The sequence below is a fragment of the Ziziphus jujuba genome, chromosome 12 (genome assembly GCF_031755915.1).
Source record: "Ziziphus jujuba cultivar Dongzao chromosome 12, ASM3175591v1".
Taxonomy (NCBI): Eukaryota; Viridiplantae; Streptophyta; class Magnoliopsida; order Rosales; family Rhamnaceae; genus Ziziphus; species Ziziphus jujuba.
Window position 1 is genome coordinate 18,132,474 of NC_083390.1, and position 23,733 is coordinate 18,156,206.

A 23,733-nucleotide genomic window follows, 5' to 3' on the forward strand; every position below is an offset into this window, starting at 1 on the left:
GTGTGTTCAGCATGTTGTATGTTTTTTACTATTTCGGAGATCTATTCTAGTGATAATGATACACCGTCGATAATTGACATTTGTCCATTGTTTCAAAGAAAATCACCACAATTCCATCCTTTGAGCTTTGATAATATGTGTTTCCACAAAAAAGCATGCCAAAACTCAACTTTTTTAATGATCCTCAACTAAAGAATACAAAAAAGATTTTAAAAAAGTGGGAAACTTTCAAATAAAGATGATTACTAATGGTGCATCGGTAATTACCGATGACGACAGTTTGATCAGTAATTAACAAAACCCCGTCGGTAATTTCAATTTTGCATATTTTTCCAGTCCGACAACTTCGGTAATGTGTATTTCCACCATGAACATGCAAAAACTAACATTATCCATGATCCTCAACAATACAATCCTCAAAACGTTTGGAGAAAATTATACAAATTCAAAATTCAATTATTACCGACTGATCATCAGTAATTACCGATGGAACCATCGGTAACCAATATCACAAGCAAATAAACTTGCTGAAAAAATTACCAAAGGTTCCATTGGTAATTACCAACATCCATCGGTAATTAAAAATTTACTGCTTTTTTGAAACAAATCACCACAATTTAATTTGAAAACCTCAATAATGTTTTTTTGGCCAAAAATATGCTAAATACAACTTTACTCCGGTGGGGAAATGGGAAAATGCTTGAAAAGTTCAAAGAAAGTTTATTACATACGGTGCATTGGTAATTACCGATACCAACTGTTTCATCGGTAAATATCGAAACCCCATCGGTAATTTAATTTTGCATCTTTTTTCAATCTGAAAACTTCGCTAATGTGTGTTTCCACTAAGGACATACTAAATAAAACTTTATTAAAGATCCTCAACTTTAGAATCCAAACAAAAAGATCGAGAGAAAAAGTAGAATTTCAAATAAAAATGATACCGATGGGTCATCGGTAATTACCGTTACAAACTTCGATAATAAATACTAGGAGAAAAAATCCTGGTTGGAAAAATTACCAATGTGACCATCGGTAATTACCAAATCACCGTCGGTAATTACCAACGGTGTTTCATTTATTACCAATGAAACTATCGGCATCGGTAATGTAATTATCAATGCCAAGTTGGTAATCGTATTTTTTTGAAATCTTACAATTTTTTCCTTGTCTTTTTTTGGATTCTTTAGTTAAGGATAGTTAATAAATTTAGATTTAGCATTTTCTTGGTGGATACACACATTATAGAAGTTTTCGGATTTGATTGTTTTGATTTGGTTTGGAAAATATGTCAAAATTTTAATTACTGATGGGGATTCGGTAAATACCGATGGTACCGTTGGTAAATTTTCCAGCAACGATATTGGCTGCTAATAAGGATTACCGTCGTTCTTATCCGTAATTACCGATGACCCGTTGGTAATCATATTTATTTGAAATTCTACCACCTTTTTTCATCTGTTTTTGGATTCTAAAGTTTAGGATCATTAATAAAGTTGTATTTAATATTTCCTTGGTCGAAACACACATTAGCGAAATTTTCAGATTGAAAAAATATGGAAAATTAAATTACCGACGGAGTTTCGGTAATTACCGATGAAATAGTTGGTATCGGTAATTGCAGATGCACCGTATGTAATCAACTTTCTTTGAGATTTAAAAACATTTTCCCATTTCGCCACCTTAATAAAGTTATAGTTAGCATATTTTTTGTGGAAACAAACATTATTGAAGTTGTAGGATTGGAAAAAAATATGCGAAGTGAAATTACCGATGGTGTATCGGTAATTACCGATGCCAACAGTTTCATCGGTAATTACCGATACACTATCGATAATCAACTTTATATGAAATTTTCAAATATTTTTAAATTTTTTCACCTTAATAAAGTTCTATTTAGCATGTTCATGATGGAAACAACTATTATCCAAGTTTTGGAATTAAATTGTGGTGATTTGATTCGAAAAATTGGTCAAAATAAAATTACCGATGGGCTTTCGGTAATTACCGATGGGCTTTCAGTAATTACCGATGGAACCGTTGGTCATTTTTCCAGCAATTTACTTTGCTCGAAATATTAATTACCGATGTTTGCATCGGTAATCACCGATGAGCCGTTGGTAATCAATAAATTCTGAAATTTTCTAAATTTTTCCAAACTTTTTATAAGGATTATAACTGGATGAAAAAATAGAAAAAAGTAGATTTTTGTTTTTTTAGTTGAAAAGTTAAAACATGGTGTGGGATGTGGTGAAATAAGGATTTTTCGTGGAAATTGATTGAAGTAAAATGAAATAAGGATACGGATATTTTTTGAATTTTTTTAAAAAATATAATTGATATTAAAAGATAAAACAAAAAATATAAGAAAAAAATATATTTTGTTAAGATCCTGCGCACGGGGGATAAAAGGCCAAATTTCCCATATTTCATTCTTATAAATTTAAAGCCCAATACAACCCCGATCCAAAACCAAAAAAAGGAAGTGAACGAAAACCAACTACGACCGACTGCTCAGTATTTATGTCAGAAAATTAAGTTTCAATCGGGTTCAACTGTTAAGTCTCACATTTATAGTTTAGAGGCGTGGATACGAGGCACTGGGATAAAAAGGAAAACTATCATAAATAATAAAAAATAAAAAAACAGTTTCGGTCCATTAACCGATTAACGGACAAAAATTCTTATACTAACTGAAATCGACCGATGAACAAATTTTATTTTAATTTTTTCAATTTTATCATAATTATATTTAAATTAATATTTTTTAAAAATCATTATTACTTGTTTTAGATATCTATATCTATTAAAGCAAACTCATTTGTTAGTTTCTATCAATTGAATACTTTTTATCTATTAATTTCAATTGTTAAAAATAAAGAGGTTAAAAATTAATATATAATTGAATAATATTATAAAAATATAATTTTAAATTTTAGAACATATGGTAATTTTTCAAATATATAGATTTAATTGTAATTATGACAAAATTAAAAATGTATGAATGAAATATTTCTTAAAACAAATTAGAGATATATATAAAAATGGATATAAAATAAAAAACAAATAAAAAAGAAGAAGATAAACACTAACTGCAGTGAAGGGTGCCACCTTTCTCTCTCTTCTAATTTTTCCCTCTCTCTCTATCTCTTTTGAACTCTCTTTTAAATTTGCAGGAAAATTTTAGATCTTAATTGAGCATGAAAGCAAGTTTTCTTATTTTGTATCGTTAAAATTGAAAAATGTTTCAAAGAGAAAAACAATTATTATTATTTTTTTCTCCCTCTGCTTTTCTAGAGAGAATAACATGGAAACGAGTTCACAGACAACTAAAGAAACGAACTCTGTACAATAATAATGGTGAATTGAAGCAAAATAGAATTTTTCATTTTCTTCATCAAACTTATTATCAGGTGTGAGAAGCTTAATTAACATTTAAAAAACCAAAAAAAAACCAAAAAAACAAAAAAACAAAAAAAAAAAAAAACAAAAACCAAACCAAAACAAAACAAAACCAAAAAGAAAAACAAAGATAGAAAACAAATGCACGTCCACCTGATCTTGACATTCCAAATCAAGAATTCTCTTCAGTTTCCAACATGTACGAGTAAATTAAATACTGCAAGAATTCTTATTGGTTAAATAATAAGAAAAATAAATAAAATAAATAAAAAGGAGCATGGTTTTGATTGGAAGACAGGTGTATTGTCTTAATCAGTTGATGGAAGTAAACGAGAACGGAGTTGGGGGGAACAGAAACCTGAAGCATTCCTTCAAGTACAAGCAAAACTTTCTTCATGGTGGGACTTATATTTGGGTCTTCCTGGAGACACCAAATGGCAACCATCACAAACCTCTCAACCATTTTTACATCACCCATGGCCTCCACATCATTTTCAACCAGACCATCTAATTTCCCATCCATATAGCACTCATAAACCCAATCAGTTAAAATTCTCTTTTCCTCATCAACCTCCATCTCTACATTTCTCCTACAGCAAATGATTTCTAGCAGAACCACACCGAAGCTATACACATCGACCTTCACAGACACCGGTGCAGACCTGAACCAATCAGGGGCAACATAGCCCTTTTGTTCCTCTGATGTTCTTTTTTGTATGGCTTTGATTCATGAGCAAAGATTTACCCAACCCAAAGTCAGAAATCCAAGCATTGTAATAGTCATCGAGAAGTACGTTGTGAGGCTTTATGTCACAGTGGATTACCTGGGTGCTGCATTGCTCATGCAAGTAAACGAGTCCTCTTGCAATCCCCGAATGCTATTTTCGTCCTCTGTTTACAACTGGGTTTTGGATGTCCAAAGAGGAAATAGAACTCGTACACCAGCTTTCTATGCTGTTTCTCATCACAGTATCTAACTAGTTGGACAAGATTCTTGTGACGTGTTTGGCCAATAGCATTAACTTCTGCTTTGAATTCTTTGTTATTGTCTTCAAAAACTCTGTCTAACATCTTGACAGCAATGAGACCAGCTGAGAACATGATTCGCCTTTGTAAACTATACCACAAGATCCCCTTCCTAGCTCTTCTTAGAACCCATTTGTTGCCTCTGATAGCTCTTTATAGGTAAACTTCTGCAAGTTACTTTGGACGGAAATTTCATTTGGAAAAATTCCAACAGCTTCTTCCATTAATATTCCACCAACAAACATGAAATTGACCAACAAAGAACTGCCTAAGAGTGCTGACACCACAATAACCAAAGTCTCTTGGTCTTTTCCATCCGATCCATCTGGAGGGTTTAAATTCGCTGTAGATGAAAAATTAACTCGCCCAAAATTGCCTCCCTCTCCCATTGGAAATGGTAGTTTCTTCTTTCAACAACTGTTGCCCCAGAAATGGCTCCTGCACATAGATAGTCATGCATACAAGCACTTCTGCAGCTCTCCATACTAAAAAGGCCAAGCATCTCATAATCATTCATTGACCAATCAGCATTGGGGATCTCCTGCATGAAGTACTCATCATGTTGGCTTTCCCTAACACTATCACAACCCACTAAGAATTTCTTTTTGCAGCCATTATACGCATCGGTAGGATCAACTAAAGAGTACCCATCAGGACAATTGCAGCTGGGTCTTCCATCAAATTGAGTTGTGCAGATACTATTTATAACCACATTGTCCAGTTCCATGCCAAAACATGTCACATATATTTTCAGGTAGATAATACAATCAACCAGCTTTGATTGGCGGCGGAGGGTTCCTTTGGGTGATAACTTAAAGTGAGAACTCCATCAAAATTTAGACACACTCTTTGATAAGAGTTGGAAGCTTTAACTCTTATCTTCCGGAATTAAAACATCGGATTAGTCTCCATTTCTATGCAATAAATACAAGTAGCCCGATTGATCAAAGATCACTTTGTAGCCAGGATTCAACACGTTCAATCCATAATTGAAGTTATGGTCATAGTATTTTTTGAAAATAGTATTGTTGCTTGGCAAAACTATGGTATTGAGCACAGCATTACCATCTTCAAGCACTTGGAACTGGTATCTACATCGGGAGAAATTGTAGTGGCTTTTTTCTGAAAGAAAGAAAACCACCTATTTCCATGGTCTGAGTAGGCAGTAATGTATCATTGGGATGGCTGAAGCTCTCCCAAATGGGTTTGGATTTCTGATCCATGAGTACAAAGTTTCCGGTATTGTTCATAACAGTGTAGGAAACTGGAGCAGAGGATTCTGTTTTCCTGAACTCCATAATTGAGAACCTTGAGGGTCTGTGAGGACAAGTCCACGATCAGCAGTTAGCTCAAGTCTGGAATTTCTTGGGGCAGGAATATCTCCACTTGCATGCCAAACCGTGGTCATTTTGGACATAGTTTGTGATACCAAATGGAAGCAAGAAGGAATTATCACCAAGTTGGTGAAACCCAAATGCAAAATCTTCAGAAGGTGATGGAAGCCACGCAGAGTCATCCCCTGCAGTGAGAAAAGATCCGAAACTTATATTGCCATTGGTTTGAGCAGTGACGGCAAAAAATGGAAGTTGGAGAAGCAATAAAAGGAAATAGGGAAGAGAAAAAGTAGCCAAAATGCTGGCTCAATGTAATACACGCTTTTTATAACAAAATCCATAATATATATAGATCAAAGATTGATAACTGTTTTGGCCCCCATACGAAAAGTAATAGGTGTTTTTGACAGCGATTGAATTTTCTAACATCTGGACAAAAGTTACTATGCATCACGCATATGGAAGACTATAGACTTTGACTATTATTTTAAATAACAATAAAAATCAAACAATTTGAAAAATTCCAAAATTGAAATGTCTATATAACTATATTAAATAAGAAACCACCTGCATGCAGGCATCGAAAACTCCCTTAAACGTTTAACAGCTGAGAAGTTCATGAATCAATATAAACTAGTAATATATAAAAATATATAAATGTATGTATGTATGTGTGTATTGATTTATGCATTCAAGGCAAATCCTTACCCCAGCTAGGTTGCTCAACCAACATGTACATACGTTTAATAATTAATATAATATATATAAATAAATAAATTTTTAAGTATTAATAGTTTGAAGATACTGTAAGTCTCTAGGTTAGAAATTCTAGTAGCTAAATAATCTCTTAAGGTAGATATATGTCCAAAAAAAAGTTTTAAATAATCTAACAATAATACTAATGGATACCAAATTATTTATCAAATGATAACATATCATTATTTTATTAGCTTTCATTGAATTTCATTTGTCATCATCTTGGCACACCACTTGAAAAACTGGATTCAATTTGTCCTAAAATTTTATTGTGAGAGTCTGATTGTTTAGTCTATTAAGTTTAAAGATCAGCACTTGAGTGTGGTAATCTTAATTTTTTGGACAACGAATTTAGGGCATTATTGATGACACGGATGATTGTGTTTGATGAATGGATATACTTAAACACATTATTTTTTTCTTCTTCTGCTTCTTTTGTTCTCGAAAGCAATCAGGGGATTCAAACTTATGATTACTCTCAAAGTAAATAGAAAGTTTTGTCACTAGACTATTCTCGACGGGACCTTAAGTGCATTAGTTTTAACAACTCCTGCAAAATGTTATATGTTGTTTGAAAAATTAACCATTAAGAGTTAAAAGAAAAGAATTATAGTGTTGAAATATCTATAGTTGCTTCGGGAAGGTAGACCACTTCAATTTTCTCATATCTCTATGGTAAGGAAAGGACAATGAGTGTTTTTTTGTTTTATTTTTCATTTTTTATTTTTATTTTTTTGTTGGTAAAAGTTGTTGGTCATTGGACAATGAATATTTTTTTTTGGTTGGCATTGTTTTTTTGGGGGGTAAAAGTTGTTAGTCATTCTTAAGTGGTTGTTGGTCATTCTTAATAGTTAACTAGTCTCGCTAAGAGGTCTAAATGCAATTTCCATTACCATATATCATTATTATTGCTTTCCTTGGACCAAATATGAAAGTTGTATAACATATCATGGTAATTCATTAATATCTATGTAGTATGACTTCAATAAGAATGCTAAATTAAGGACATTATGCAGATTCACATCCTATAATATATTATGGGATAAAATTTATCCACAACATATTATATGGGACAAAATTTATCCTACAATATATTGTGGAATGCACATCCATAGGATATTCTTAATTTAGCATCCTCACAGGAATCTAATTTTATATATAAATATATATATATATATATTTCTGTTATAAAAAATGTATTTTCGTGGATACCTAAAAAATTTACATGAGTATATGAAAAAAAAGAGATGTAAATTTTTTTTGACATACCCATCCTTTTAAAGATACTAAAGAATACATGCACATATTGAATAGGACATACATTTTTTGTAGCATTACTATTTATATAAATAGCTTTTCTGTGAAACAGATATCCGTATAATTTTTAACTTGTGGAATAGAAAATATTCTCAGAACATATAGAGTTAATTAATTTGCATTAATCAATTTCTTTCCAACAAATCTTAACTTTTTAAAGAAGGAAAAGTTAAAAAAAAAAAAAAAAGAAAAAAAAACATATATACACGTATATTTTTTTAATTGAACGCGATGCCATCATATTAATATATATATATATATAGAATTATGAACAACAATAACAATTAGATTTCGGAGATAAATAAAAAATTAATTATTTAAAATGCTCAATTCATTAAAAACAAAATAAATAAATAAATAAAAAGACTAGAGACTCTTCTGTAAGCAAAAAATAAAGTTTTGAAATAATTAAAACATACCTTAATTAATAATAAGCATATACCTTGCCCCTCATCCTAACTTTTTCTTGAATTTTACTTTACAGATTTTCTTGTGCTTTTCATGCAGCCGATGATGTTGCTATTTTGTTGCACATTTGTCTTTTTGATGCTATGTGGGGTTTTGCTTGTATAACGAATCAGGGATGTAACAAACTTAATTATAAGAATCGACTTCAATATTTGGCTTTTTTTATCTGTATTTTAGCTGTGAATATGCTTATGTATAAACCACTTATCCTATATATTCATATATAATACAATTAGCAATTACAATGTTTCAAAAGCAATAATATTTCTAAGACTAGAATTGTAGTAGCTAACAACACAGAAGGTAAATAACTATTATCTCAAGAACTCCTGCCTAAACGCCATATTCAGTTCCAAGGTGATCTCATCTTTATTATTATTACTTTCTTTTTGTGCTTCCAATCTTAATTTTCTTTTTTACTAATCCTTCAGTTTTCTTCATTTTACATTCACCTACTTTAACAATATACTGTGCAATAGAATCAATATATATATATATATATATTACAAGAACAATAACCTATAATCAGAAACTAAGATTATTTTATTCTATATTAAGGATAATCAGAAACTAAGCATATATAACATTTTACCTGTGACTGCTAGGCAGAATGCGAAATGGCACTAACAAGTCGCAGCTACCAGCTGAGTGCAACTCCAGTTACCATTTTTGCTCATTTGTTAGTGATGGCAGTGATAATCCTTGTGCGTATTTGGCTCATACACTTTCGACCGGGCCTTGCTTTCGAATCTGTCAAGAAGCAGAAAATTCTAAACGCAAACTCTTCCTTATAACCCCTCACTTTGCAATTACAATTTTTCTTTTTCTGATCTTTCTTTATTTCTCAATGATTTTCCCCTTCTACAGATGCATATAATTCTAATGATTTTCATCTTTCTTTCTTTCTTTGTTTTTTTTTTTATTTTTTTTTTATTTTTATTTTTATTTTATTTTTATTTTTTTTTAATTTAAATCACAAAAATAGACACTCCTTTCAAATTTAGAACCTGGGTTTGATGCAGTTGTATCATTGATAGCACAACCTGTCTCTACAAAAATAAATCTTATTTTTATAGCAAAACTTACAACTTGTAAGGTTGTTTCATATATGATCTCCTCTCTTGTCTAAAGAAAAATTGAAGAACGATATTAATAACAATCTAAATGAGTCTCATTGTAGCAGCAATCATGGCATACCAGACAGTCTATGCTAGAAAGAGGTCTCAGAAAGGAGTGCACTTACTATTCCACTTCATTGCTCTTGTGGTTGGTGTTTTGGGGACTTATGCAGCTTTCAAAGTTTCACAATGAGATAGGGCTTTAAAACATGTTTACTTTACATTCCTGGATGAGTATCGTCACCATCTGTGCATTTGGTTTGCAGGTAATTTGCTTCAATAACATACAGATAAATTTCCAGTATGTTCTGTTGCTTAAAATCATTGTCTTCTTTTCCACAGTGGCTGTTTAGTTTTTTCACCTACTAGTTCCCAGGTGCAGAGAAATAAACAAAACCAACGTAGAAACCATTGCATAAATTTGTGGGCATGGTCATCTTCCTCTTGGGAATATGCACAGCTGAGACAGGGTTGTCTCGAGTTGGCTACTTCTTGGGGTGCAGCCAAGAAGCTCTTATTGTTCAACTTTACTGGCCTCTTGATCTCTCTTTTTGCAGTTTGTATAAGCCTCTCTATCATCCCGCCTCGAGATGATTATTAGTGTTGTTGAGGCCCCAGTGAAATAAAATACACTTATAACTCAAATATGGTGTATTTATTACCATCTCTTCAATTATTTCTGATCCAAAATAGAAATTATCAAATAAATTTGAGGTCTTGTTCAACTTCTCCTTTGGACTTGTGATATTGCAGCCAGTTTTGTTAGTATCTATTATCTATTATCTATTTTTGCCTCTATCTTACAATGGAAATTATTTTTTCAAAAAAATACAGCTTTGAAAAGTTTTAAATTGGAAATGAAGGAAACAATTCTTTTGGAGTCCTACAAAATAGTTAAAAAAAACAAATTTTCTGAACAAATTATTAAGCTAGGAAGGAGAAAAAAAAAAAAAAAAAAAAAAAAAAAAGGTGAAAGAAGATAAAATTATAGAGGGTCTAGTAGGAATACGTGAAAGAAATTGATCTTCTGGAACTTACACTTTAAAATGGTAGCAGGCCAGACCAGGGCTTTTGTTATATACAATTATTTTGCACGAGCTACCAGGGAACTAGACACTCTGTCACATCTCCATCTTGATCTACCATACAATGAATACCTGCATATAAAAGAGGTAATAGATAAATTGTTAAAGCCCTATTCTATCAAAGAATAAAACCAAGAGTATATGTCACACTTCATTCTACGTTTAGAAAAGCAGAGCCTGGCCCTTTTGCGACTTGCATTTTTTTTTTTTTTTTTTTTTTTTTTTTTTTTTTTTTTGCGTGTGTGTGTGTGTGAGAGAGAGAGAGAGTCGTAAAAATACCACTGACGAAACAGGAATCATTCAATACTTGGACCAAAGATGCTGGGCATGAAAAAATACAGATCTGACTATGAATAAATCAACCATGTTTGTCAATTCAGTGGATCCACTCATTGATAATGGTGAAATCTACATGCCAAAGCAATCAGATCATATATCTGTAATGCATTGTATGTCCCATAATAGGTCCCATTCTTCTACCCTTTCCCGGGAGTCGATGACTATTCATAGCTATTACCTTGACACCAAAGAAGAGTTCGACCCAATGCTTTATTTCTGTCCTCGTTGATCGAAGCATTCTGTCTTCAAACTTTTAGCCATTAGACAGTGAAGTCCAAAATTATAATCCAAGTAACGCACCGGCAGCAAGTTATCAATTTGCAAAGGCCATGTAAATATAAGCATTGACCAAGTCATAACTGTACGGGTTCTTTTATTTGTTGATCCAATGTACTTAGTATACTATAAATAATGCCTCTTTTTGGATGAGAAGAATCTCCTGCTATGAAAGTGTTCTTCTCCCTCTCTACTTCAATCCAGCTGCATCCTGCTGGCTTTTTCAAATCTCTAGTCTTCATCAGTCTTCTTACTTCTGCAACCTGATCCCATCTAGCCCCTGCCGCATATAGGTTTGACATCACTACGTAGTTGCCAATATTATCAGCTTCAACTTCAAACAGGTGATCAGCCACAAGACAGCCCAATTCCACCTTGTGATATGTCCTACAGGCACCTAGCAATGTCCCCCAAATGTTTGGATTAGGTTTAATTGGCATCCTTGTAACAAAGGAAAAAGCATCATCAACTTGGCCACCTCGAGCAAGAAGATCCACCACACAAGCATACTGTTCCATGGTTGGATTCATCCCATGAGCCTCTTCTATTGAATAAAATATCTCCAACCCTTCATTCACAAGGCCACCATGACTGCAAGCAGATAAAGCAGCAGTGATGATAACATGATCAGGCTTCATACCCATCTCAAGCATATGAGCAAAGACCCTCAATGCCTGTTTCCCCATACCATGCATTGCAAACCCACCCACCATAGCTGTGAACATAACCAGATCCTTGTATGGGCTTGACTGAAAGAGCTTATAAGCGCAGGCTATAGCACCACATTTTGCATATACATCTAACAGAGCTCCCTTCAAATGAATATCATCAAGACAAGCTCTGACAACATATCCATGACACTGCTTCAGAAGATTGACTGAGGCCATCTGAGAACATACTGGAAGGAGGCTCATGATAGTCACAGCGTCAGGCTTCAATCCTTGAGCTTTTAACTGCTGGAAGAAATCAAGAGCTTGATCAGGACAATCATTTTCAGCATAAACACGAACCAACAGATTCCAAGTTGTGAGATCTGTTTCAAACATCTTGTTAAATAAAATACGTGCACCATCATATGCTCCACAATTTACATAACCCGAGATCATTGAATTGCAAGTGACCAAGTTCTTTTTGTCTGATAAAGTTTGAAAAATCTTGTATGCATATTCCATGTCACCAAATTTCGCATATGCATCAAGTAATGCATTTCCAATGGTGGGTACGATATCACCTAATAAATAACCAGCCCTAATAGAATAACCTTGAGTTTCCTTAACCTTGTGTACTGTCAAAAATGTAGCACAAAAATGAATAATGATCAACATGGTAACAGAGTCGGGCCTTAATCCTTCAGCAAACATCCTTACTAATAGGTTCAGAAACTCAGCATTATACCCACTTTCTGCAAAGGCATCAAGCATAGAATTCCATGATATTAAATCTGTCCTGGACATGGTAAAAAATGTTTTGGATGCTGCCTCTACATTGTTGCATTTTGCATAGAAACTTATCATGGCATTTCCGACAGCCACATCTTCAGACAAGCTAGGATGTCGAAAAATATACCCATGTATGCTTTTGCCTACCAGCAAGTTCTGTAAGCATCCACAAGCAGGAAGAATGCTGAGAATAGTTACAGAATCAGGCATAATTTTATCCACTGAAAGTAACCTATGAAATAAATCCAACGCTTTCAACCATTCACTATTTGATGTATACCCTGCAATAATAGCATTCCACGAAACCAAGTCTCTAGAGTTCATCCTTTCGAACAAGGATTCAGCTTGTTCTGTATGTCCAAGTCTTAAATAGAAGCTTACTAAAGAATTGCACACAGAAACATCTGCTTCCAATTCATTCCTGTGTATTACATAACAATGGATTTCTCTTCCACACCGGTAGGCAAAACTTTCATCTAAAGAAGCACAAACAGGCAAAATAGTTGCAATAGTTGCATAGTTGGGTTTTATTGGACCTTTCAGCATCCGGCCAAATAAATTGAACGCATCATTGATGAACCTATTCTCAGCAAACCCTGCAATAATAGCATTCCATGAAACAGCATCCTTGTGGCTAATGCTATTAAATGCAGTATACGCATCGTAGTAAACTAGGCCACATTTTGCATACATTGATACAAGAGAATTTCCTACAAGGTTATTTGTCTCCAATCCAGATTTAATCACATAAGAATGAATGCATTTTCCTGCATCTATGAATCCTAATCGAGCACACACTGGCAAAATGATAGCAACGGTAATAGGGTTGGGCTTCGTATCACCAACTGTATACATTGCATAAAACAAGTTCATTACTTCGTCATTGTGCATTCGAGAACCAGAAAACCCAGATAGAATGATGTTCCATATGACAGTGTCATAGTAGCCCATCTGGTCAAACATTTGTTTGCAATCATCAAGCTTGCCACATTTGGCATACATGTTAAGCACTGCTTTGGATACAGCCTGACAGGAAAAATGGCCCTGTTTCACAACATAACCATGAAGAGCCTTCCCCAAGCTGATGGCAGAGAGGGCAGAACATGCCTTGAGAATGGGTCCAAGTACTCGATGATTGGGTTCACGCCCAAATAAAGATCCTAAATTTTGAACAAAAAGGGACAAACTTTCAACCCTTCCGGCATCAAAACAATAGCTTCTGATTGTGGTTTTCCATGTTTTGCAATTTGGGTGAAGCATATCCACAAGCAGCTCTCAAACATCATTTGTGACACAACAACTTGCCATTGCTATCAATACTGAAGCTATCCCACCTTAACCAGCTAGAAGTAGAATTACGAAGTGCCACCTCTACAAGGAGAAGTCCCTTTCTCTTTGGCATTACTACAAACATCTTGCACTCAAAGCTCGTTGAATATTGATTCTGGCGCAAAATATTCTACCCTTTGTTGGCATAGAGAACCAAGAAGACATAGAAGAGAAATGAGAAGCAGTTTCGACCAAAAAAAGAAAAAGAAAGAGAAAACCCAGCAATGGAAAAACTGGGTTTATTCTTTGAGTTAGCGGGAGTTGGGATAATAATTCGAAATGATCATGGGAAAATGATGGGTAAACCAGTGTTTAGCTGCCAACTCCAATAGCAACGGTGATAGAAGATAGATTTGCTTCGCCACAAATTTTCGGCTTCCAACAGTTTAGTAGCTGTGGAGATTGATCGGAAAGTTGCAGCCCAACCCAACTGCGTTCATGCTGAAAGAACAGTTGTATGGTAATAATGCAAGGGTTTTATATTTTAGCCAAAAAAAAAAATGCAAGGGTTTTATGGTGCTTGTAAATATTCTGAATTGTAATTTAAAAAGTAAAAAAAAAAATATATATATATATATATATTAACTTGTTACCTTCTTTTTTTTTTTTTTTTTTTTTTTTTTGGTGAAAAATTAGTTTTCTAGTGAGTCCAATAGAATAATTCCAAATCATTCGGTATCATACATTTAAATAAATTTTATAATTCAAGTATCATTTTTTTTAATTCTTTCTGGAAATATGTATTCTCCTTTTTCTTTTTTCTTTTTGGGGCAAATATATTGTGTTCTACTTGGACAGTTGTTTTCTATTTTTTTTTTTTTCTAGAAAAAGAAAAACCACCCATTGTCTTGAAATAATATATATAATAATTTGAATTAATTAAACTAATTTCTATTTATTTTTGTAGGAATAGTTGTAAATATTATATTTTAATCGCCATGCAAATTTTAATAAACTTATTATTATTATTATTATTAGAAAAATGTGCCATCATAGGGTTTAATAGATTGCATTATTTGTTTTTGCGATACCCAGTAGATTTTAAGTGACAAAAAAAAAAGTATAATGCAATGAATGATTTAGATTAAAAGCCAAAGATCCAAATCCATTCCATTTCCTTTCCACAAAAGTGATCTTTATTTTATAAACACTAATAGAGATAAAGAAGGAGATAAAGATGCCTCCTCTGTTACACACTGCCAATAGAAATCATCTCTACAATAAAGAAGCACACAGCAATGAACCAAGAAAATCACAGGTGCTGCTCTGATTTAACACTGCTCTTGACAAAAAGGTAGCAACTAATAATGAATAATCAAATGTTAAGCATTCTTAAAAGAAAAGTGAGAGTACGAATTATCTGATAATATATGCAACAGCATCATTAACTTCGAAGTGGAATTGGAAACAATTACAAAATCAAAAAACTTGTCCAAAACTTTATGTTGTATCCCAAAAAAAAAAAAAAAAAAAGAATAATGTCACCGAAGTTAATACTCTGTAACCAACTGTGTTCTATGGGCAAACTTGGGAGGAGCTCCACCTTTGTGGGGACGGACTATTACAAACTGCACAAGGAGTACATTGACAATATTAACAAAATCTTTATAGATTGGACGATTCGATATGAGTCAAAATCACATAACAAAACTAGGGAATGATAAATAAAAGTCAAGGTAACAAGGCAAAAAAAGATCAAATTAAAATTATCACAGGATATCATGTCCACATTTGACCATGGTTGGTAATGGGGGATCAAGATCAAAGGCTTTTAGGGTGTAAGAACATTATAAACCATCTTTCCTCTAAGCTTGAGATATGGCCTAGTTATAATGCATAAGTAGGCCAAAGATTCATGCAATACATATAAGAAATCTAATTCCAAAGGAATCATTAGAAGTGCTACTGTTATGTTCGAGCAATGAAATCTTGGCAGTAATTTGATACTGCAAAGTAAATACAGGGCTATTATATTCTAATTTATAAACAAAATTTGGAAAAATACAGACGAATCTGATGCAGGATGAACAAACTAACTCCATCAATCCACTGCCATAGGTTCAAATAAAAATATAAAAACATCTTTGCACTAGAATAAATAAAAGAAAAAAATATTAAAAGAAGTCCAATAATCACAGAGCTGCGGTTTGAGTTATCAAAAAGAAGTATGGACCACTGCAAGATTGAATTCCTTGAGTCATATCTGCAAAAAATAAATAAAACATGAAAAATTTGGATACTGAACTTACAAAGGGTAATGGTAGAAACATCGTACTTAAAAATAACTGAAAATGCCACTATACTGCCTCATCAAATATGAGACATTATCATAAAGATTAAAGAATATATAAAGCCACGGAAACTAGAATTTATTGAAAGAGGATCAAGCACCCGAATCATGATAAAACAAGTAAAAACAAAGTAGAACTTTAAGAAGAAGATTGTATAGTTAATTTTGAATACAAGATCAATAACTAAATCTGAGGTAATTGTAGTTCAATATCGTGCTGGCTACAATTTTTCATCAAAGTAAACTTATGGTAGCATGAAATTACCAGAAATTTCCAAAGGACGTTACAATTGATACTTAAATTCTCAAATTATACTATGTTCTCTTAAAGTAATTTTGTTAACCTATGATTTTCTAGTTAAACTTAGGACTTCCTAAAAAATTATGATTATTTTGCAACAGTAATTTAAGGAACATGGTATTCTCAGTTTGGAAAATCCAAATATATAAACATTACAGACTTAATCAAGAATACACTGCCGGTTATCAGTTAATGCCAGCAACATGCCAGCTAAAGCAAAAAAGTAACTGAAAAACTTGAAGCAAGTTTGTCCTGTTGAATAGTGTATAAAGTTGATTTGGAGTTATTAATGAGGTGATAGTTTTTAATTGGATGGGCTTATATCATATGTAGCAAGCTGTTCTGTTGAATATGATATACAATCATTGATAGATTGGGCTCCAAATTAAACATATATATACTTCTTAGTTTTGCAGGAAATTATTCAATAGAATAGGCTTACCATATAGATATATGCTCATCCAATTAAAAACTACCATCTCATTATCTTATACTTACCGGTTTTTAAAAAAATGAGAAATTTTGCAAATTGGTACATATATATTCAACAATTGGTGCGCATGGCCCAGGGAATAGATTTTTATATTTTGGATGACATTGCTGGCCGAAGGTCTAATTTAGTGACAATGCCACTTGATAATCTTTAACATTTACATTTTGAGGATGCAGATGTGCTGTCTCAAGCTCCATTATTGATACTGATGTCATTTTCTTTAAAATAAAAAAAATAAAATAAAATAAATTACAATTAAAAAAAAATAAATAAATATATTTTTAAATGACGTGGGATTATATATATTATTATCACTGATCCTAGGAGACGTAAAATCTTCAACCATACTGTACCATAATATGAATATTTTATTACTATTATTTTCAATTAATAATAAAGCCCATATAATGGATCGGTGACTTTATTTTGTGAGAAATCAGAAATCAACCGATGACTCAACCGATGGAGCACATTCGATCTCTCCTTTTGAGGTTGAATTTTGCTTGTTTCTCCTATATAATTGGCAGGAAATATAAACACTGTGCATGTAGCAAGCTATTGATTAATATGCATGAAACCCTGCATGTCAATTCGGTTTTATTTTCTTCATAATTTATCATATTTTCTTTTTTCCTAGTGTGGATTCTCCAAAAATAAGCAAAAACAGAATGGATTTATTCATAACCATGATCACTTAATTGGCAGTGGAAACAATATGCATGGAATTATTTATTTAATTTATTAATTTATTTTTGTTATACATATCATGCCACACCAAACCAACACATATACCATCAATTTTATGTTATGATATAAAATCAGACTCATATCATATGTTTAAATTTAAAATTCAGTGCGGAATGACGTCCCGCAACAATAGCCGGACTATATATATATATATATATATAGTAGATGCGGAGAGAGATTGGGGATGCTGCACGAGAGACTTGTCTAATCACTTATAAGCTTGCCTTTGATAAGCAATTTGATGAGCGAGGGCCTTGCCATCGGGCATAGGGGCAACGTAGCAATGTTCAGATTGGGTGGTATGCTTGGTGACGTGGGACAATTCCCCTGTGCTAAAAAGCTTATCAATCAGCCACCCGGCAGCCAAGCTCAGAATGAAGGCCCCGGCAATGCCAATAACGAATCCTCCCACTGCAACCAGACTCGCCCCAATACAGCTGCCTCGGCGCCCACTAACTCCGTGGTCAGGGCTGCTCCGACGATATTCCCCAGCATCGAACCCCCCACCAATGCCGTCGCTACCACAGCATCGTGTGTCGCCGTTTGAAACTTGTGTTCCGAGGTATATACATCCCATACCATAATGCCTGCCGTCAGCAGGAGTACGGCAACCCCTGCGGCCCCAACAATTTTTGAGAACCCTATTGATAGACCTCTTCCCCTCCCTGATGCCTCCAAGATTTCCTCGTATACCTTATATTGTAATAAGTCATTCATTTTATAACATACATAAATTGGATTGACATTGAAAATTACATATCAGGATAATTGTAAAGTTAGAGAATATCAGAATTGTTGGTGCAAATTAGCCAGGGTAATAATTCATCAACTACATATTCTATCGTAATATACACAATAGCTTTCATTAATTATTAATTTACCTGCACCTTTTGCGCATTTTCAAGATTCTTGAAAGGCCCTTCAAACCTGAGCTTATTCTTAAACCTGAGAGCAGCGATGAAGTTACATTAATAAGAAGTGAGTCCAACTGTATATGAATATCAAGCTGCTTTAACATAAACATACTAGTATATATCAACGTGTTGATATGTGTATATATATATATATATATTCAAAAACAAACAAACATATCTACCAACCTTATGAGTAAGCTCTCGAAGGTGATGCGTTCGCTCTTGATCCAGTTGGAAAAAGAGGAAAGAATAGTATTTGAATGCTTGGTGGCATACTCCACCATAGCTTTCTCGTATTCCGTTGCATCAGCAAGTAGTTTTAGAACACCTGAAGTGTCTGCAGGATCCAAGTTTTGCAGTTTGTGGATGAGAGTTTTGGAATATTCAGCGACTTTGGTAAGGCAGTTCTTTCGAAGGGTGTAGTTGCGGACGCACTGGAAGGAAGTGTTGATTGTCCATTCCATACCGGAGAAGATCTTATGGGCAATGGAAGATCGAGTTTCATCCTTTTCATAATCCCTTTTTATTTTCTCACCACTGTCCAATAGCCCCTGTGCGGATGTGTAGCAAGCTTTGCTTTCGTTTAGGTACTTTCGCCGTTCATCTTCCGACTTGAAATGGATGTTTTTAACGTTCTCTACTTCCTGGTAGTAAACCAACTTTGCCAGACGCCGCAGCTCTTCACCTTGGAGAAAAACGAACTGATTAGGCATTTCTAGTTATTGCCTGTGCTTGCTACAAATTAATTTATTATGAAATTGGGATGGATTGATCATGGATGATTGGATGGGTAATTCCATTCATCAACAGGTATGTATATATATATATATATATACACATAAATACTTCAGTCAATCTGATGGATTATTAACCTTCTAGATTTTAAAAAAAGTTAAAATTTAAAGATATATTTGATATTAATATTAGTCTAATATAAAATACTAATTTTAAAGTGAATTCTATTAAGATTCATAAATTTTAAATATATCTCTAAATTTCAAATTTAAAAAAATTTAAAAATTAATAAGAAAAGTTATAATAATGTATGAATTTATCATGAAATCTATCTATCTCCATGCCCATTTTCTCTTAATTACACACTTGCCCCTCCCCAAGGCCAAGGACGTGGGTGCCGTTAAAGTTAACCATTAATTTGACTAATAAATTAATTGTAACAGTCTAGACCATCCGCATGAGATATTGTCTGTTTTGGGCCCAGCCCGTATGGTTTTGCTCTGCAACCCCGTTACACTGTGGGTCCACAAAACACGTCTCAAGGGAAAGGTATCCACACCACCTTATAAGGTGTGCTTCTTTCCACTTTCCAACCGATATGGTATGTTACAATGGTATCAGAGCCAGTATCTGGATCGGTGTGCCAGCGAGGACACTAGGCCCCAAGGGGGAAGGATTGTAACATCCCACATCAGTTGGAGAGGGGCACGAAGCGGTTTTTATAAGGCTGTGGATACCTCTCCCTTCAAGACGCGTTTTGACAAAACCTTGAGGCCAGAAGGGAGAGAGGGAGTGAACCCTGGGCCAAAGAGGACAATATCTTGATGCGGGTGGATTGGGCCGTTACAGTGGTATCAGAGTCAGTACCCGGATCGGTGTGCCAGCGAGGACGCTGGGCCCCAAGGGGGAAGGATTGTAACATCCCACATCGGTTGGAGAGGGGCACGAAGCGGTTTTTATAAGGCTGTGGATACCTCTCCCTTCAAAACGCGTTTTGACAAAACCTTGAGGCCAGAGGGGAGAGAGGGAGTAAACCCTGGGCCAAAGAGGACAATATCTTGATGCGGGTGGACTGGGCCGTTACAGTGGTATCAGAGTCAGTACCCGCATCGGTGTGCCAGCGAGGACGCTGGGCCCCAAGGGGGAAGGATTGTAACATCCCACATCGGTTGGAGAGGGGCACGAAGCGGTTTTTATAAGGCTGTGGATACCTTTCCCTTGATACGCGTTTTGTGGACTCACAGTGTAACGGGGTCGCAGAGCAAAACCGTGCGAGCTGGGCCCAAAGCGGATATTATCTCATGCGGGTGGTCTGGGCTGTTACAAATGACTCAACAAAGAGCTTTACCAAGCGATATTTATCATTATATTATTTGCTTATATTCAGTCACATGTATTAATTAAAAGATTTACTTATTCATTTTTAAGAAATATTAAAATTTTAATCTAAATTTTTTTTAAAAATGTTAAAATCTCATGTCACTTACAATACAACAAAAATATAAATCAACAACATGCCTTGGATGTTGCTAATAGGATTTAACAACATCCTTGAGTATGTTTTCTATCAACACGTGGTTAAAATTATTAGCTTCTAATAATACACAATATATGTTCTCAAAACATTTAGCAACACACTAATTTTGTAGCTAAATAGCTAAATGCATGTTGTCAATGCATTTTTTAACAACATAAGTAGAATGTCGAGTACTGTCTGGCACCATTAGTATATCGTATGGTGCATCGTAACTCTACTACCTACAAGTCCAAGGGGTAGGATGACCATTTTAGACAACCACCTCGACCGTATTAGTTGCAATGTACTTGCGACAGCTGATATATAGGATTGTGTATTGGTACGTTATATAATATCGTATGTGTCTCCACTACAAGTGTACATATTTCGTAGTATATTTATAAATTTTAAAATGTTGTTTTACTTTATTTTATTTTATCTTATCTATTTGTGATTATAATTTCTATTATTATTCTTATTTGTTGTTGTTGTTATTATTATTACTATTATTATTATTGAAATTATTAATTGTCATGGGATTATTATTATCTGTCATCAATGAACTTTTATTATTATTACTATTTATCATTGTTATTGTTATTAATATCATTGTTGTTATTATTATTGTTACTATTTTTATTATTATTATTATCATCATTTATCATTGATATTATTGTTAATTATTATAGTAATTGTTATTTTTAATTATTGTGATTATTATTATTGTTACTAATATTGTTATTATTATTATTTATTATTATTATTATTATCATAATTATTTGTCATTATTCTGCGTCTTCTTCTTCTTCTTATTGTTATTATTATTATTATTATCATCATCATCATTATTGCAAAAACCATTGTATTTATTATTATTATTATTATTATTTATGATTATTTTTATTGTTATTATCATGTATTATTACTATTACTATTATTGTACGACAGCCTTCAGACACGTATTACAGCTTTAGGATAGTATTATAGCCTTCAAGCAAATATAATAGCTTTCAAGCAAGTGTGGTAGCCCTCGAACAAGTTGTATTACTATTATCACCTTCGAGCAAATATAAAAGCTTTCAAGCAAGTGTGGTAGCCCTCGAACAAATTGTATTACTATTATTAATTTTGTTTTATTACCTTTTAATCTACATTTATGCATCTGGTTTGTCTGTAAAATGATATAAATTATAGTGCTGCACTAAGTGGATGATGTGAATGAACATGAGTATTTAAATGTATTCTTCATTTATTAAATTATTTCTAGTATATATATTCTCATACTTTATTATTGAAATACTGTCTTTTGTGGAAAATCTTGTAGTAGGTAGGAGGGATAAGATGGTATGATATAGGAGTGTGTTTTTATGCAGAAAATTTTTAGGGTATACTCAATCTTTAAGAGAGATGCTATTGGATTTTTCATAAGACGTTCCAATAGAGTTTCCGTAGGATCAAAGCTTATCTAGTGTTCGGATAAGGTATTCTGGATGGGTCTTAATACTTTGTAAAAAGCTAAAGTACTTATTGAAGAGATGAGGATTCGATACAATCTTACTTCCTATATGCATTACATTTTATCCAAGTGGCAAATCTTCGAACATGATATTCCAAACTAATATTTAAGCTTTGCTCAATAGAATTTGTAATCCACCCTAAGAGCTCTAGGTAGGGGTGGCATCTATTCAATTTAATTGATTTGAATAAAAATTTGTTCAAACTTTATCGAACCAACCAAGAGACACAAACCAAATGAAACTAAACCCATTTAGGTTGGTTGGTTCGAATCAATTTATGCTCATCCCTAACTCTAGGTGGCACCCTACAAATAGCCAAGACAATGCCAATTTGGTAGAACATTTGTTATTGAAAAAGTTAATGAAAAACTACAACTTTTCATTAACAATTATAGGACAACTTGATTAAGAAAAGAAGAAATACAAAAAATAATAAAATTTATACATAATAAAGTATTTCTCTTTATCATAGCATGAGATGCATGTTTATTTAGTAAATATTAATTGGTTGTATTTAATTTTGTTTATTTTTTATAATTAAAACGTAATTTGTAAAAATAAACTATTTATAGTAATTAATTAAATTCCCATACAACATATACATGCTATAAATACTTTATTATTGGTGATGATAAATAGCATTTCTCTACATAATAATGCATGTACGATTTCTTTCTTATAAAAAATAAAACACATATATGATTTTTGGGAACTAGTCAATATGACCCATTATTTTAATTGGGCTAAACTGTAACTCTGTCAAGAAAATGAACACATCTGGGCAGACCTATGGACACCTCCAGCACAACGCTTCCAAGTCCCTCATTTATATCCTCAAATTTACTGCTGCTGCTTCTGCCGTCAACCCTCTACTTGGACCTCAAAAAACCCCTAGGTAATGGAGGAAATAACCACAAAAATGAAAAAAAAAAAAAAAAAAAAAAGGAAATGGAATTTGCTATCATTTTGCAAGCATGTTGTTTTCAAAGTTTTTCCATGAGTTTTGTCATCATTTCTAAATATTTTTTATATAATTTTTAGTCAAACGAAATCATAACGTTATATTGTGGTTTGTGGTTGTCAAGATAAGAATTTTCTTTTTCTTGAGCTCTCTAATCAGCAGCATGCATAACTACTTGATGCAGACAATTGCACCAAATCGGTCAATAATCCCCTTTTTTTTTTTAAAAAATTATTTTTGGCTCTCTTCAATTTCCTTATGATCCCCATGTCTTTTTTGTTCCAATGATTTGCTTGCATAATTTTCTTGTGTAATTTCTTCTAATTGTCTTTGAAATGTAATTTGATTTTGCTCCGCACGAATTAAAAAT

At 33.3% G+C, this 23,733-nt stretch overlaps 2 protein-coding genes and 1 pseudogene across 6 annotated transcripts; all 3 read right to left on the reverse strand.

Moving 5' to 3' along the window:
- Positions 1-3,535: 3,535 nt before the first annotated feature.
- On the reverse strand, positions 3,536-6,501 carry LOC107429188 (G-type lectin S-receptor-like serine/threonine-protein kinase RLK1; annotated as a pseudogene).
- LOC107429206 (putative pentatricopeptide repeat-containing protein At5g08490) lies at positions 5,809-14,386 on the reverse strand. 5 transcript variants are annotated; one of them, XM_060813475.1, is made up of 4 exons: positions 11,024-14,386; positions 10,460-10,578; positions 8,896-10,100; positions 5,809-5,947 (listed from the first exon to the last, which is right to left on the reverse strand). In XM_060813475.1, exon 1 carries the CDS (start codon positions 13,818-13,820, stop codon positions 11,199-11,201), a length of 2,622 nt encoding a protein of 873 aa, XP_060669458.1. In that variant the 5' UTR covers positions 13,821-14,386; the 3' UTR covers positions 5,809-5,947; positions 8,896-10,100; positions 10,460-10,578; positions 11,024-11,198. The 5 variants fall into 5 exon arrangements, with proteins under 5 accessions (XP_060669458.1, XP_048318545.2, XP_060669456.1 ...); XM_048462588.2 differs by having other exon boundaries at positions 8,896-9,053; positions 10,786-14,386; XM_060813473.1 differs by having other exon boundaries at positions 10,786-14,386.
- Positions 14,387-18,089: 3,703 nt separating this feature from the next.
- On the reverse strand, positions 18,090-19,347 carry LOC107429187 (uncharacterized). The gene is made up of 3 exons (XM_060813160.1): positions 18,821-19,347; positions 18,602-18,665; positions 18,090-18,413 (listed from the first exon to the last, which is right to left on the reverse strand). The coding sequence occupies exons 1-3, from the start codon at positions 19,345-19,347 to the stop codon at positions 18,090-18,092; spliced, it is 915 nt and encodes a 304-aa protein (XP_060669143.1).
- Positions 19,348-23,733: the final 4,386 nt, after the last annotated feature.

What these genes read in the sequence shown, in the direction of transcription:
- LOC107429206 (XM_060813475.1), bottom strand. Translation starts at nt 13,820, where the DNA reads ATGCTTCACCCAAATTGCAAAACATGGAAAACCACAATCAGAAGCTAT.
- LOC107429187 (XM_060813160.1), bottom strand. Translation starts at nt 19,347, where the DNA reads ATGCCTAATCAGTTCGTTTTTCTCCAAGGTGAAGAGCTGCGGCGTCTG. An exon ending in TTCGAGAGCTTACTCATAAG is followed by an intron (nt 18,666 to 18,820) that starts GTTGGTAGATAT and finishes CGCTGCTCTCAG; the next exon opens with GTTTAAGAATAAGCTCAGGT. An exon ending in AAAATGCGCAAAAGGTGCAG is followed by an intron (nt 18,414 to 18,601) that starts GTAAATTAATAA and finishes TTACAATATAAG; the next exon opens with GTATACGAGGAAATCTTGGA.